General features: G+C 31.0%; 10 protein-coding genes and 2 non-coding genes across 12 annotated transcripts; 8 read left to right on the forward strand and 4 right to left on the reverse strand. All coding sequences in view use genetic code 12, as the record gives it.

The window, feature by feature from the left end:
* Positions 1 to 18: 18 nt before the first annotated feature.
* On the reverse strand, positions 19 to 1,510 carry DFJ63DRAFT_118634 (uncharacterized protein). Its single transcript, XM_064903272.1, has one exon. It carries the CDS (start codon positions 1,237 to 1,239, stop codon positions 91 to 93), a length of 1,149 nt encoding a protein of 382 aa, XP_064762735.1. The 5' UTR covers positions 1,240 to 1,510; the 3' UTR covers positions 19 to 90.
* Positions 1,511 to 3,233, forward strand: ATS1 (Ats1p). The gene has a single exon (XM_064903273.1). It carries the CDS (start codon positions 1,782 to 1,784, stop codon positions 2,907 to 2,909), a length of 1,128 nt encoding a protein of 375 aa, XP_064762736.1. The 5' UTR covers positions 1,511 to 1,781; the 3' UTR covers positions 2,910 to 3,233.
* Positions 3,234 to 4,672, forward strand: DFJ63DRAFT_118963 (uncharacterized protein). The gene has a single exon (XM_064903291.1). It carries the CDS (start codon positions 3,558 to 3,560, stop codon positions 4,209 to 4,211), a length of 654 nt encoding a protein of 217 aa, XP_064762737.1. The 5' UTR covers positions 3,234 to 3,557; the 3' UTR covers positions 4,212 to 4,672.
* Positions 4,673 to 6,519, forward strand: CYS3 (cystathionine gamma-lyase). Its single transcript, XM_064903292.1, has one exon. The coding sequence runs from the start codon at positions 5,134 to 5,136 to the stop codon at positions 6,340 to 6,342; it is 1,209 nt and encodes a 402-aa protein (XP_064762738.1). The 5' UTR covers positions 4,673 to 5,133; the 3' UTR covers positions 6,343 to 6,519.
* Positions 6,520 to 6,718: 199 nt separating this feature from the next.
* Positions 6,719 to 7,975, forward strand: DFJ63DRAFT_334947 (uncharacterized protein; the record flags this gene model as incomplete). Its single annotated transcript, XM_064908129.1, has 1 exon — positions 6,719 to 7,975. One exon carries the CDS (start codon positions 6,719 to 6,721, stop codon positions 7,973 to 7,975), a length of 1,257 nt encoding a protein of 418 aa, XP_064762739.1.
* A 226-nt stretch (positions 7,976 to 8,201) lies between these two features.
* Positions 8,202 to 8,963, reverse strand: RPP2A (ribosomal protein P2 alpha; the record flags this gene model as incomplete). Its single annotated transcript, XM_064906032.1, has 2 exons — positions 8,202 to 8,603; positions 8,928 to 8,963. The coding sequence occupies 2 exons, from the start codon at positions 8,961 to 8,963 to the stop codon at positions 8,202 to 8,204; spliced, it is 438 nt and encodes a 145-aa protein (XP_064762740.1).
* A 756-nt stretch (positions 8,964 to 9,719) lies between these two features.
* On the forward strand, positions 9,720 to 11,189 carry GSH2 (glutathione synthase; the record flags this gene model as incomplete). The annotated part of the gene is made up of 1 exon (XM_064907443.1): positions 9,720 to 11,189. The coding sequence occupies one exon, from the start codon at positions 9,720 to 9,722 to the stop codon at positions 11,187 to 11,189; it is 1,470 nt and encodes a 489-aa protein (XP_064762741.1).
* Positions 11,190 to 11,308: 119 nt separating this feature from the next.
* On the reverse strand, positions 11,309 to 12,112 carry DFJ63DRAFT_312731 (uncharacterized protein; the record flags this gene model as incomplete). The annotated part of the gene is made up of 1 exon (XM_064906033.1): positions 11,309 to 12,112. One exon carries the CDS (start codon positions 12,110 to 12,112, stop codon positions 11,309 to 11,311), a length of 804 nt encoding a protein of 267 aa, XP_064762742.1.
* A 784-nt stretch (positions 12,113 to 12,896) lies between these two features.
* On the forward strand, positions 12,897 to 12,970 carry DFJ63DRAFT_t68. The gene has a single exon. It is a non-coding gene; the product is annotated as a tRNA-Ile (tRNA).
* Positions 12,971 to 12,989: 19 nt separating this feature from the next.
* DFJ63DRAFT_t69 lies at positions 12,990 to 13,062 on the forward strand. The gene has a single exon. It is a non-coding gene; the product is annotated as a tRNA-Ala (tRNA).
* Positions 13,063 to 13,190: 128 nt separating this feature from the next.
* On the reverse strand, positions 13,191 to 13,995 carry DFJ63DRAFT_118715 (mitochondrial 37S ribosomal protein uS13m). Its single transcript, XM_064903286.1, has 2 exons — positions 13,817 to 13,995; positions 13,191 to 13,728 (listed from the first exon to the last, which is right to left on the reverse strand). The coding sequence occupies exons 1-2, from the start codon at positions 13,865 to 13,867 to the stop codon at positions 13,411 to 13,413; spliced, it is 369 nt and encodes a 122-aa protein (XP_064762743.1). The 5' UTR covers positions 13,868 to 13,995; the 3' UTR covers positions 13,191 to 13,410.
* Positions 13,886 to 15,628, forward strand: DFJ63DRAFT_118643 (uncharacterized protein). The gene has a single exon (XM_064903274.1). It carries the CDS (start codon positions 14,124 to 14,126, stop codon positions 15,528 to 15,530), a length of 1,407 nt encoding a protein of 468 aa, XP_064762744.1. The 5' UTR covers positions 13,886 to 14,123; the 3' UTR covers positions 15,531 to 15,628.
* Positions 15,629 to 15,877: the final 249 nt, after the last annotated feature.

The following is a 15,877-nucleotide window of genomic DNA, read 5'->3' on the forward strand; positions in this document are numbered from 1 at the left end:
AATGGTTGCAAATAGAAAACATTAACATTTTATTCATTATAAACATTTTGAGAAGAATTGTGCTATATACGGAAGGAGTGGTGGGTAGGTTTACTTCTTAATCAAGTCATACTTATCTTGAAGATAAGTTTCATCATTCAAATACTTTAAATCTTCAACTGGTCTTTCACCTTGAGGACTAATTCTGAAAGCATGTCTAAGGACTGGAGTTTCCCAATCAATAACAGCCGAATGGATTGTTCTTCTGTTATCCCATAAAACAACAGTGTTGGGTTCCCATTTGGCTCTTAATTGTAAATCGTGAGCCAGCTCAACATGATTAAACAAAAATTCTAATAATTGGTCGGATTCAGATTCCTTTAATTCAACAATCTTTCTACCAAATTCTCTATTTAAAAATAAGAATTTCTCCTTGGTAACAGGATGTTGTCTTACTAAAGGATGGATATTAGACACCGCTTTTCTTCTTACGATTCCACCCGCTTCTTGATTGATATTAGCTTGATCTTCGGCGGTATGTAAAACATGTAATCCTTCTAATCTTGCTTGGAAAGCAGGACTTAATCTCTTATAAGCTTCAACTGTATCAGCAAAAATAGTATCTCCACCAGCTTCTGGTCCTTCTAATACACTGAAAAAGGTGATTTGAGGAGGATTCAATTCATAAGATACATCGGAATGCCATCCTATATTGTTGGTTCTTGTAGCAAAGGCACTTTCTAATTCCTTCTTAGAAGCTCCTCTGAAAGTGATATGTAATTGAGGAAAACCTTCTGGTGAACCTGAAGTTGGATGAACATGTAATGGACCAAAGTATTTACCATAATTAACAGCGAATTCAGGACCATATGAACTAAAATCTTGATCTCTAAAGATAGCAACACCTCTTTGGGCCAAGAACAAAGCTAATTCATTCTTACCTTCGTCATTTAATTGAGATAATTGAATACCATTGATTTCAGATCCTAACTTTGGAGTAACACTTTTCACTTTATGATCGATATCTTTAGGAAATAAATTAGGAAATTCAGGATCAGCTAATAAGCCTTTATCATGAAATTCAAAGAATTTCAAAGGAGGGAACTTTTGATTTGGATCCCAAGTGGGTAAGAAATCAGGGTTTTTAGATTGTTGTTTATTTTCCTTACTAATAGTGAAAGCACCACTTTCAGTCCTAGAATTATGTTCTGGATTGAATTGTGATGGGTCGTATCTTGTAGCAGCTGGTACTGGAGCCATTTTTGTTTTGATTGTATGTACTTGGATATGAACAAATGAAGAAGTATAGACTACTCTAGGTCTCTTTATATACCCAGCTCTAGATCTATATGGTACGATATTTTCATGGTTTAAATATCGGTTCGGAAATGACTATAATTAGAGCCACAGTTCAGATTTTGCAGTAAAAATCGTGATATGTCTTGATAGCGAGCCGCTGGTGAAAGTGGACTGAGGTACGGAGGTAAATCGCGTAACTACCAACTCCACTCAGTGACAACTGTAGAAAGCTAAAAGCTACCATCTATCAATATAAACATCCAATTTTGTATTTAAAGTTAATATTTGTCTATTCTTCGTGATGATTATGAATTGGTACTTTTCTTGATTCGAATCGTTAGATAAAACCCTTGTTGAAAGATTATGATATCATTTGTTACGAGGGTATCTAGGTAGTTTACATAGTTATGCCTTTACTCTATTGCTAGCGAAAAAAAAATTAATTTAGCGATAAAACGAAATACATCTACCATAATAGCAACGAGCTAGCCATTATCATATTTATGACATATACGTTATTAGCTTGTGGATCTAATGGGAATTATCAATTGGGAATCAACAATGATATAGATCAAAACACCTTACAACCATGTTTATTCGAACTACCTCATAATAACAAACCAACTTCAATATTAACCAAGTCGAAACCGATCAAAATATCATGTGGAGGTAATCATACTCTAATATTATTTGATAATGGAGATATTTACTCGTGTGGTGATAATTCATTTGGTCAATGTGGACATCCTTTAAGTCAATCCTCATATCCTGTATTCACTAAAATAGGTACCCAGTCTAATTGGAAGGATATATCTTGTGGGTGGGAGTTCTCAATGTTAATCAATCGAGATAACCAAGTTTATGTTTGTGGGCGTGGATTGAAAGGTGAATTGGGATTGGGGAATAAGATAACTCAGTCTGAATTATGTCTATTGGGTTTGGACTTTGATATAGAAGAAATCGTTGATGTGAAGTCATCGCTTGATGCAACTATATTACGAATTCAAAATAATCAATTATTGGGATGGGGTAATTGTCGTAAGGGACAGTTGGGTAAACAACTAATCATGTCGAATAATAAACCAGAACCAATAATATGGAATCCTCGGAAGTTAGATTTTGGATTGGAGGCTGCTACTAATTTTCAATTTTCATTAGGTAGAGAGTTTTCTGTATTCTATTTAGGTGGTGGAGTAAAGATTCATGGTAAATCGATTGGGTTAGAACAAGCTTCCGTTAGTAATAATCTATCTGAAGTCATTGATATCAAGACCATGTGGTCATCGGTTCATCAAATAGTAAGAGATAAATTGAATCATCTTCAAATTGAGTCTTATGGAAATAATAGTCATGGACAATTATTCCCAGAGGTGCAATCAGAATCAATCACAGATATTGTAAACTATGCTATTGGCAGTGAACATGGTTTAATAAGCACTCCTGATAGTATAGTTTATTCATGGGGTTGGGGAGAACATGGTAATTGCGGTATACAACAGCAGACAAAGGATGCTGAGGATGTTACTTTTGATTATTTGAATTTATTATACAAAGCTGGTAATGATGAGAAAATAATACTCCTAAGTGGAGGATGTGCTACTAGTTGGATTCTTATAGAAACCTCTACTTAAATAGAAAACCAATCTATAAATAAAGAGGAATGTCACGAATTATCTTTCCCATATTCATCTATTGCACGGGATGAATAAGATCATCATGCTCAAAGATGGAAAATATGTCAGACGTAGTTATTATAGGATGATTGTATCGATAATCAGTACATTTGCTTTTTTCTAAACGTTTCATCTTAATTCTAATACTCTCTATGATCGTGAAACCATAAAGAAAAGAAACATGTAACGAAGAAACCAAAAACTTTAATCAATTACCTTCTTTGATCACCCATAAAAAGAAAAAGAATTAAAAATAGAAATATGAAATTGTCAAACGACAATCTGAAGTCCATATCATAAGCTAACAACACTTTATTAACTTACCATATCAACCAGTTGGTCATACTATCTCTCAATAACCTTTTGCTTAAAGGAAAGAAAACTCATACAAATAATTTTCATTTAAGAAGAGGGAAAACTTTTTTTTATTTGTGTGCTGCTAAAATGGTTTAGGCGGGTAACTCAACGAGCATCACCAAAATTAAACTCAAACCAAATTGACAACCACCACCACCACCATCACCACGTTAATCATAAACAAATCATACCTACAACAATCATTACTGTATAGAGGTATAAACTTCAATTGTCATATTTGGAAAAAGCATGTTTGGTGTAGTTTGTTCGGGAAGACCAATTGAATTGGCTAATCAAGTTGAATCAAATAAATATGTTGCTACTATAGCGAATGCATCACATATATCATTTATTACAGTATTCTTATTACCCAATTCAAATTTCACTGATACCAATTATACTGCCTTGATTTATTTCCAATTACCTAATTCTCAAGAGTTTAAATTATTAGGAGGATTGAATCCCTTAAAACCATCAGCCATTTATAAAATTAATAACAATAGTAAGAAGAATGATTTGGAAGATACTGATATGACTATTGATGATTCATCAATTGCCATCAATGCTAATGATTCCGTTAGTATTAATATTGGGATTTCAATTGAAACCACTCAACAGGCTGAGATCTTATTAAGACAAGAGAGTGAAAAGAATAAATTAGCTCAGAATAATAGTAATAATGGTAATAGTCAAGCATTAGTAACCACAAAATCAACTACTAATTTAGGACCAAATGATACAGCTGTCTTGGCTAATAAAATTGTGGGACATGCATATAACTTTCTTGCTAGTTTCATTGATGATTCAGGAAAGGTTCCTATTAAAGCATTTGATAATTGGTGGGATAAATTTAAAGCAAAATTATCTAATAATCCTAAATTTTTAGATGAATTACAAGAATAGTAAAAGTATGTGCGTGTGTATATACAAATCAAAATCAAATGTACTTTACTCGCTTTAAACATAATCAAACCCCGTATGTACGCTCAATAATAAAAGTTATTAATCATTAGTTCTAAGCATAGGTTATAACTGATATATGAAAATCCCCATTTTAAAATTTGCAACCACCTGATAAAATTATGATCTGATAAAGTTGACTCAAAATAAATTTTACTAGTTATATCAGATAGAGCACGGGATATTAGGTGATTGATTGATGGTTTTATTTGTTGTATAGAGAGGTTAAGCTTTCCCATACAAACCATCCTTTCTTTCTTTTTTGATTTGAAACATGAATGGCGATTTCGACATATGATAATTATTATATTTGCTTCCATTAATGATGACGGTCATGATTAATAATTGTCTCATTAAGAGCACTTACCGGAAGTTAAAGTCCAGTCACGTGTCGATTTCTAAGCAGCAAACAAAAATAAAAAGAAATTTTTTTTATGTTTGAACGGCAAAAGAAACGCCACAGTTTCCACATAGTTAATGGGGATCTTTTTACCTTAAAAAGGCGGTTGTTACATGCAGGATGTTTACCACCACACATCGCGCCCTATCAAAAATAAAAATAAAAATTTTTTGCCCTACCATATAGTAAGCAGAATATTTATAATTGGCATTCACATTTGGTATAAATCTATTATAATTCCACATTAGTTTTTTGATTGGGGTTTTTTTAATTCTTCTTCTTCTTCTGCTTGTTTCGTTAAGCTTTTAAACATCTTAGTTTTCCATCAAGAACTTTATAGACACGTTTGTTTCTTCCAATTTGAAAAGTCCAACCTTTCCAAATCTTAGTTTAATCTATAATAGACGATAATCCAACTTATCCGATTTCCATATCAAAGACACCACAGTTTTTTTAAATATAATAATGACTATTGAAAGCACTCCTAAATTAGGTTTCGGTACCAGAGCTATCCATGTTGGTGCTCCAATTGATCCATCTACTGGTGCTGTTATTGAAGCTGTTTCTTTATCCACCACTTTTGCTCAATCTGAACCTGCCAAGCCTCTTGGTATTTATGAATATTCAAGATCTTCCAATCCAAATAGAGATAATTTCGAACAAGCTGTTGCTTCTTTAGAAAATGCTAAACATGCTATTGCTTTAGGTTCTGGTTCTGCCACTACTGCTTTAGTTATTCAATCATTACCAATCAATTCTCATATTATTTCTGGTGGTGATGTTTATGGTGGTACTTATAGATATTTCACCAAAGTTGCTAATACTCATGGTGTTAATGCTACTTTTGTTGGAGGTAATTTAGCTGATGAATTACAATCTAATATTCAACCAAATACTAAATTAGTTTGGTTAGAAACTCCATCAAATCCAACTTTATCAATTACTGATATTGCTAAAGTTGCTCAAATTTTAAAAGATAATGAAGCTAAAACTGGTAATAAGATTTTATTAGTGGTTGATAATACTTTCTTATCTCCATATATTTCAAATCCTCTTACTCTTGGTGCTGATGTTGTGGTTCATTCCGTTACTAAATATATTAATGGTCATTCTGATGTTGTTATGGGTGTTTTAGCTACTAATGATTCTGAATTACATGAACAATTTAGATTCTTACAAAATGCCATTGGTTCAATTCCATCTCCATTTGATTCATGGTTAGCTCATAGAGGTTTAAAAACTTTACATTTAAGAGTTAGACAAGCTGCTACTTCAGCTCAAAAAATTGCTGAATTTTTAGTTCAACATCCATCAGTAGTTAAAGTTAATTATCCAGGTTTAAAATCTCATCTTCATCATGATGTTGTTGTTAGACAACATAGAGATGGTTTAGGTGGTGGTATGATTTCCTTCAGAATTGCCGGTGGTGCCAAAGGTGCTGCTTTGTTCACGTCCGCTACTAAATTATTCACTTTAGCTGAATCCTTAGGTGGTATTGAATCATTAGTTGAAGTTCCAGCTGTTATGACTCATGGTGGTATTCCAAAGGCTGAAAGAGAAGCTAATGGTGTTTATGATGATTTAGTTAGAGTCTCAGTTGGTATTGAAGATACTGAAGATTTAATTAATGATATTGAACAAGCTTTACAAAAGGCTACTGCTGCTGCTGTTTAAAATATTTAATGATATATTAACTTATATTGTTTACATACGTTTGATTTTTTTCAATTTTTTTGCTTTTTTTGAACCTTTTTTTTTGTATATTATAGCATGATAGAGTTTGTATGTATATGCTACTAACATAGCATATATATATGTAAATAGATTTCCAAGTATATTTTGTCTTATTTTATTATAAATCTTTACTTATTGTAGTTTCCAAATTGCTGCTAAAAAAGAAAATAGTGAGTGTCGCATTTTGATGATATTGTGGCAAGACTTTTTTTATGACGTGTGAACAATGTAAAACAAAAATCAACTCTATTTCTATCAATCATCTAGATCATCTACCACCACCACCACCACCAACTATCCTATACATAACTGGCAAATGAAGTTTCCAGTATTAGCAGCACTTGGGTTTATAATAGTACTTACTGTCGGTCAAATCGTCGATACCGAAGAAGAATTAATCTGTAATCCATCCAATCCTAAAGATTGTTATCCTAAATTATTCAATCCAACCAAAGAGTGGCAAAACATTCGTGAAGGTCAAAACATCCCTGCGGGCTTACACGTTCGTTTGAATATAGATACGTCACAACGAGAAGCTAAATTAATGGATGAATCATCAGAACAAGTTCAACCACCCCAACCTCATGATATTGTGGTGGTTGATACCCCAGTTGATGCAGCAAGTAAAGAAGAAAAATTAAAGAGAAAACAAGTTAAGAATATAGTTGAGAAATATAATTCTGGTAATGAAAAGGGGAAAGTTAATTTTGAAGATTTGAATAATTTCGATCAAGCTATTTATGAAATTGAAACTTTTAATGATCAACCAAATGATCAAAAGGATGTGGCAAGAGTTTCAAAAGCATTAGATATCTTGAGTGAATTAAGTCATGATATTAAATTTGGAGTTACTTTGACTTCTGATAAAGCTATTTTTGAAAATCTTGTTGATATTGCAACTTTTAAAAATGATAAGATTAGTGAAAAGGCATATAGAATTATGGGATCAAGTTTAAGAAATAATCCTGAAGCTATTAATAATGTCTTAAAGAATTCAAATGCTTTATTCGTGGAGAATTTATTCAAGAGTTTGAATTATGAATCTGATATTGTTCAAAAAAGAATCTTGGGTATAATCCATGCATTAACTCAAAATAATCATTTCAATTCTCAATATTTTAGTTCATCAAATAACCAAGGTATTAAAAGTTTAATCTCGGTATTCCCTAGTTTAGGAGAAGAATCAAAGCAAAGGTTTGTCAATATCTTTGAAGATTTGAATTTACTTGATTCTAATAATATTGAAAAGAGATCAGAAGCCAATAGTGAACCCGATTTTGAAATCTCATCATATTTACAATCTACTTTAAGTAAAGATCAATTTGATTCATCAAGTGAGTTAAAGCTTTACTTTGAGAAATTAGTTGACATTCATCAACTTAATAAAACTTTAAAACCATCTAAACCATTTTTAGAATGGTTATCTCAACAAGTTGAAACTAGAAAGGAAAATAGAAAGAGAGATAATTACAGTGTGTCAGATAAAGAATTCGATGAGTTCATTATAAATGCTAGACATGTTGTGTTTGGCAATCCTCATGGATTAAGAAAAGCCCTTGCTGATGAATTATGATGTTTATAGAATCTGACAATGAATATTATGTTTGTAAATGAGTTTATAAAATAAAAGTTTATTTATTTATTTGTTTTTTGTATTTTTCTATTATTATACAATAAAAAGCATTAGCGTCAGTAATCAGAGTTATAAGTTGATTATAGAAGAAAGTATGATGTTATATATATATGACTTTGGTGATGATATTTTCTTTTGAGATAAAATAAATAATATATTATTGAATCTAATCGAATAAACCGAAACCCATATCGTCATCGGATTCTTCTTTTTCTTCTTCAGCTTCTTCTTCAGCAGCTTCTTCAGTGGCAGCAGCACCAGAAGCAGCACCACCAGCTGGAGCAGCACCACCGGTTGGAACAGAAGATAATTTTTCGTTACCTTCAGCAATTAATTCTTCAGCGTTTTTACCTTCAACTTCTTCTAATAATTTAGAGATTTTGTCTTCTTCGACTTCAATGTCAACTGATTCTAAAACAGCTTTGACATCAGCAACTGATGGGGTAGTGTTACCGGCGTTAACTAATAATAAGTAAGCAGCTAAGTATTTCACTAAAAGATTTAAGTTAGTATTTATGATTTCGTATAATTGATAAGTTTTACGAGGTAAGATAGTTAATGAGATTGTCTGAATTACGATGAATGAATAGTTTACAATGATATATGATAGTTGTGTTTGTTTGTTTCTTCTTTTGATCTATTCTTGTTAAAATGATTTAATTATCTTATATGATGTATCTATTAAGGGATCTCTTAGATCTTATCTGTAAATCGAGTACAACTCTGATAAAATTGACGTTAAATCATTTTCAAATGACTATTCTCTATCATGATACTATCTGATATGAATTATCTTTACTTTAATGACTACTTTCGTTAATGTTCATATTTTTATATCATTTGATGAATTGAATTGGTAAACTCTCTCAAATATTGTCTATGATATCCCCACAGAACCCAAATTTTGAGCAATGGTGGATAAATTCATATAAATCTCTATTAATTATCACTCTCTATCCAACATTTGAACATACTTTTGGCTTTAATATATGATAATTATCTATATCTATAATGGTATCGTACTATTAACTAGATTTTTCAATTTTTAATGTTCACACTTTGAGAGCAGCAACAGAGCAGAAAAAATGTGAGTTATCACGGACTGTATATAAAGCATGCTAGGGTTGTAACCCTTTATCACGTGTGATTGGATATAATGATGAAATAACAAGGTATTGTATTTATAATTACATTATTTGGATATAGTTGATGATAAGATATCACCAAATGGGCTTAATATCTTTGAAGTAAATTTAAACATATTAATTAAGTTATCTGATACTCTCTGTGTCTGATCAATTACTGCAAAAAAATCACATCTAAATTATTTATAGTCTAAGTTCAGAATAAGTTATATGTATCTATTAGTCACGTAGTTGATTTGAAAAGTAATTATGTCTATGATGTTATATGGTTCATATTGATATCATAGAGTATACCTTTGTATCAAGTAATGGTTCGTATTGTTTACAGTAGGATTAATTTACCTTAAATGGATATACTTAAGGAAAACTCTGCTTATTAAGTTATTACGTAATCAAAATGAGATTATGGCGTATCAGACTTGATTATGCCATAATTGATTGATCAATATAGAACCGTTGACCATTTGATAAACCAACGCTTCGATTCCACACAATTGCAAGATTTGATCTCCTTTTAATAACTCAATTCAAATCTAATCATGTCACCAAAGGATTTCCCCTCATTGAGTGAATCTCAAATTGGTGAATTGAAAGAATCATTGTTACAATGGAGTTTAGGAAATGGGTTAGTAATGTATCCACCAAATTTTGAACCATATAGTGCTAATGCAGCTCCTATTACCTTATTTCCAACTCCTTTACCAAAATCAAGTTTCATCGATGCTCAAAATGTTCAAAAAATATTCAATGAATTATATATTAATTTAGTTACCAAACAGAAATCTTGGCTATTACCTATTTTAGAAAACTTATCTAACCATGATAAAGAATTCACAGGGAAATTATATGAAACTTATACTAGAGCCATTGATGAAAGTCCCGATAAGAAACTTTTACAACCATTATCATTAGGATTATTCAGATCTGATTATATGGTCCATCAAGATACTAATGAAATCAAACAAATTGAATTTAATACAGTTAGTGTTTCATTTGGAGGTTTATCAACTAAGATTGGTCAATTGCATAATTATTTAAATAAAAGTGGATTATATGATAGCAGTTATTCTTATAAATACTATGAAGATGAAGAAATCCCTATTTCTGATTCATCTGATAAATTAGCTAAAGGTTTAGCTGAAGCAAATACTCATTATAAATCATCATCTAATTCAGTTATATTATTCATAGTTCAACCAAAGGAAAGAAATTCATTCGATCAAAGACATATTGAATATGCATTACTTAATAATCATGATATTAAATCTTATAGATTAACCTTGGAAGAAGTAACTTCAAAAACCACTATTAAGAATCATAAATTATACATAAAATCAACCATGGATGAAGTTTCAGTGGTATATTATCGTTCAGGTTATGCTCCAACAGATTATGAAGTTAATCCTGAAAAAACATGGGAAGCTAGACTTTTATTAGAAAAATCAACCGCTATTAAATGTCCATCAGTTTTAACTCAACTTTCAGGTGCAAAAAAAATTCAACAAATTTTAACTACTTCAGAAATCATCAAAAAGGTGTTACCAACCATTACGGAAACCGAATTAACTTTATTATTATCAACTTTTGTTGCGATTTATCCCTTGGATGATACTGAATTAGGTAAAAAGGCCAAAAAATTAGCGTTTGAACAACCTCAAAATTTCGTTTTAAAACCTCAAAGAGAAGGTGGAGGGAATAATATTTATAAAGAAAGTATCCCATCATTTTTAAAATCAATTGATGAAAAGGAATGGGAAGCTTATATCTTAATGGAAATCATTAATCCTCCCAACCATCATAATAAAATCATTAGAAATAATGATATCTATACTGAAGATATCATATCTGAATTAGGGATATTTGGAACCATTTTATTTAATGAAGAAAATGGAGAAATCTTAAGTAATGAAAATGCAGGTTGGTTATTAAGATCTAAATTCAGCTCAAGTAATGAAGGAGGGGTTGCCGCTGGTTTCGGTTGCGTTGATAATATTTATTTATATGAATAGATTAAATATGAATAGATTAGAATTAATTAGTTAGCTAAACAAAAAAATTAGAGCAAATAAATAATAAACAAAAAGACATTAATAAAATTTAGGCATTATTTGAGTCTCTTTTATTTGAATTAATCTTCTTTCTTGGGATCATATAATGAAGCATTAGCTTCAATAATCTCAACATTAGTAGGAGATCTTAATGTGGCAGTCTCATTTAATAAATTTGCAGCCTCTTTCTTTTCTCTTTGTTCAATCGTAACTGCCCATAATGCTGAACCAAGAGTATCAGTAAACATAAAGAGTAATCCAATGATAGGAGTTTGTTCCAATAATACAGCAATGGCACCGAAACCTAAGTATGAACCTCTATTAGCTACATAAATGGCATGAATTTGTCTTTTATCAAATCCTTTTAAGGTAAAATATCTTGAATGAGCTTGTAAACCCTTAGATGGCGCTTGTAAACAAAGTGATAAAATCAATCCCACAAATGGAATAGGAATTAAAAGAACTAAATAAATAAGAATCAATTTGGCAATCAAATAAGGTAAAACCCATAAATAAGGAATGATCCAAAAGATTCTACCACATTTAACTAAAAATGGAACTTTGGCAATTCTTCTAAGTTTACCTAATAATACAACATCATCAGAAAATTCTCTACTCATAACAGCATCAAAGGCGACTTTTTGAACAATGGGTAATAAGGCATAAGTAACGATGAAAATAGAAGTGGTTGCTGATCCAACCCAGATAGTTAACCATGCTGAGGCTATACCAAGTGGTCCTTGAAACACTGAATAATACACTGTCAAAAATGGGAAAAACATAATAAACATGACAATATAGATACTCAAAGTCATGGCCAATTGAGGAATCAAAACAGTAAGATAGAATGCCCAAAGCTCTGGATATATTCCAAAATAATACATCCCCTAAACTCATGATGTCAGTATTTGAATTCACTTCATTTGCAACAGGAACAAAAATATAATACATACATAGAATGGATAGATATAAGTACCTGACTCAATGATATCCTTTGGAAGGTTTGCGATGTTTGACATTTTCAAATTGATATTCTTTGATAAACTATCGATGAATAATGACATGTCTGATGGGTATTTGAAAAGGCAGCCAAATTTTAAAATCCAACTTTTTAAAAATTTAAGGAATTCAAAAATCACCAAAAAAAATTAGAATTTCGTGCTGCAAAAAAAAAAGGGATCATCAGAATTTGAAGAATCTGTTTCTGGAAGCAGTTGAACAAACACATTCAATGAACTATTGATACATATCATTAGAGTCTATATAATCTGGAGATGTTCCTGTTTGCAACCATTATAAATAAACATGTTTCTTTTTTATTCATTAAAGTGGAATACATTCATTCAAAATTGATGTAACTTTTTGCCAAATCAGTCCAGATCTTTTTTTTTCAAAACTTTTCCTTTTCCTATCATAGCTCTACCAAAAACCAACCAAATCAAACATAAATAATCTTAAAATGTAGATAATTATATTGGAATCTTCATTATTACCATTATCAAATCATTAATTTCCTGGTTTTAGATTTGTTTTTTTTTTTTTTTGTATATTATCTATACCCGAAGAGAAATACTATTTACGTACAAAAAACAGATTTTTTTGACAAAATAATTTTGGTGGTGTTTGACATCTTCCGATAAACATTTCCAATTTTCTTAAACATGAAAAGGTCCCTTGGCCCAGTTGGTTAAGGCGTGGTGCTAATAACGCCAAGATCAGCAGTTCGATCCTGCTAGGGACCATTTCTCTCAATTCTACACAGGGCGTGTGGCGTAGTTGGTAGCGCGTTCGCTTAGCATGCGAAAGGTCTCGGGTTCGACTCCTGACTCGTCCATTTCTTTTTTAAATCGACTTTAAAGTAGTTAAATTACTTATTTTTTGACTAATGTTTATATCTAACCACTTTTTAAGTAGTTTAAAGTGATTATTTTTGGTAAAGTTGTGTAGTTTTGTTGATCTATGAATAAATTCAATGCTTGCGAAAAATTATAATATGCTGTTTTACTCTGTCTGTCATTAAAAATATGTATTCGTCTAATTAGCATAAATACGACTATATATACAAGGTGGTAGGTGTGTATGCTTACTAAATTACTTCTCGTTTCAATAGAAAGCACCTATTTATATGATATGCAAAGGGAAAAATGTATACAAATACATTTGGAAAAGTAAATAAACCAAATCATATACGGAATCTTTCAAGTTTATTCAATTTCTTAGCGGTATTAGCATTGTTTCTAGTACCTTGACCACGAACAGGTAAACCAAGAGCATGTCTTGTACCAGCAAAAGAGCCAACATCTCTTTTCAATTTAATATCATTATTAATCTTTTGTTTCAATTGACCTTCAACTAACATGTTTGAAATTTCTTTATTTAAATCCATGATTTGTGGTTCGGTTAATTGATTCATTCTCATTTGAGGATATATTCCTATCTTAGCACATATTCTTTCTGCTGTGTTGTATCCAATACCAAATATGGCTTTTGATAAACCAATCTATAAAAGTAATTCAGTTAGTATTAATTCACCATTCAAGAAAGCATTCACTGCATTTTATAAAAATAAAAGATTCAAATATACATACGCGAACCAAGTAATTATGTTTTATGGATTTACCAAAGATATGTACACCCATGTTTATGATTTATACTAATCTATAGTTTGATTACCAGTTTGAATTGATTAATGATTTCATTCTTCAATTTTCAAAAATTTTTATTTTCCAGTGAGATTTAACCCAATTTTACAGGTTACACAATTATTACAGTTTAAAACGAGATAACATGCAAAAAAATAAAGATTATCTTTTTCAAAAGATTACCACTCAAAATAGGAATTTTAACCCTTGATCTGATAGATTTATAGATTTATTCAAGAAAGTATAGATAATTATGAGTTTGTTTATGCCTCATGGGTCTAACCCACAGACCTCGCAGTTCACATGTAATACTTGCGGTATAAGATTTGCTTCGGCAGAGTTACAAAGACAACATATGAAAACTGACTGGCACAGATATAATTTAAAGAGAAGAGTGGCCGAATTGCCTTCGATATCTTCTGAAATGTTTGCTGAAAAAATATTAAATCTGAAACAATTATATGATGTTGGTCATAATGATAGTGATGAGGATGAATATGGATTTCATGTTAATAAACGGAAATCGAAACCGAGTGAAAATAGGCAATTAACTAAAAAGTTTATTAAACGACATGAAAGATTAGGTAAATTAAGAGGAAGAAGAGATCTTCAAGAAACTCAACCAGTTGTATTTGTAAGAGATGATAGTCCCTCACTTTCAGTTACTTCAGAATTTTCCCAATTTTCATTAGGTGATCATATTCAACATGAGATTGAATCATTAGCTGAAACAGCTTCAGTATCGGAGCATATCTATTCTACAGAATCTGATGGATTTTTAGACGAATATGAAGATTCTGAAGATGATGAAGATGAAGCTGAGACTGGGGATTCAGATTCAGATATTGATTTAGATTCTATTCCTATTGATCATTGTTTTTATTGTGGACAAGATAATCAAGAAATTGAGAATAATGTGAAACATATGTTTAATAAGCATGGTTTATATATCCCCGAAAGATCTTTTCTTACTAACATCGAAGGATTATTGCATTACATAAGTGATATAATATCTATTGATAATGCATGTTTGGTATGTGGGTTTGAAGGTAAGAATTTGGAAAGTATCAGACAACATATTTATTCAAAAGGTCATTGTAAGATACCGTATGAAAGTAAGGATCAAAAGGCTGCTATCGCTGAATTTTATACATTTTACAGTGATGAACCAATTGAAATAAATAAGAAGACTAAGTCAAGTAGAAAAGTTATGTTCACCGAAGAATCAGAAGACATTGAAGATGAAAGAGATGATTTAGATGACTATGACTTGGATGAAGATATGAATGTCGATGTAGAAGAGGATGAAGATTCAAGTGATAATGATAATGGTATCAATGATAACTATGCTTTAGTTCAAATTGATAGATCGGGAGTGGAATTAACATTGCCAACTGGTTCCAGAATTGGACATAGATCCATGACAAGATATTATCGTCAAAATATCACCACGCCACAAGAATTAAGAGAATCTCAAAGAACTGTTGCTGTTGTGGATAGAAGGTTTGCCTCTGGATTAACTTATAATCAAGTCACTAAAGAACAAAGAGAAGTCAGAAAGATTGAAGAAAGGGCTAAGAATAATTATCATAGAAGAACCAAGCCAAGTAGAGTGAATTACCAAAAACACTTTAGAGATGAGCTTTTGGGTCCAATGTAGACAGTTATCTTATCTTACCTTATTCCTATATATTTTTAATGACATTTATGATATCCCCCCTTTTAAATACATACATATAAATTAAATTTTGCAATTTGTTTTGTACTTCGCACTACTTTCTAAATTAAAACGGCGTAGAAACTTATCGAAAATTCTTTGCAATTCTAAAATAATGATCTATCAATTAATAATTGAAACTTATTAATAACCATCTTGAAACAAGATACTTACGATATATATTATAACTTGACTACTTCCTAGAGTTAGAGGAGACAATTAAGCCATCAAATAAAGTCAAATATTCAATTATTCCCTTTAAAACTACAAAATTCCTTAATTTTTGCGAT

This window comes from Scheffersomyces coipomensis (assembly GCF_036884675.1).
Source record: "Scheffersomyces coipomensis strain NRRL Y-17651 chromosome Unknown DFJ63scaffold_3, whole genome shotgun sequence".
NCBI classification, from domain to species: Eukaryota; Fungi; Ascomycota; class Pichiomycetes; order Serinales; family Debaryomycetaceae; genus Scheffersomyces; species Scheffersomyces coipomensis.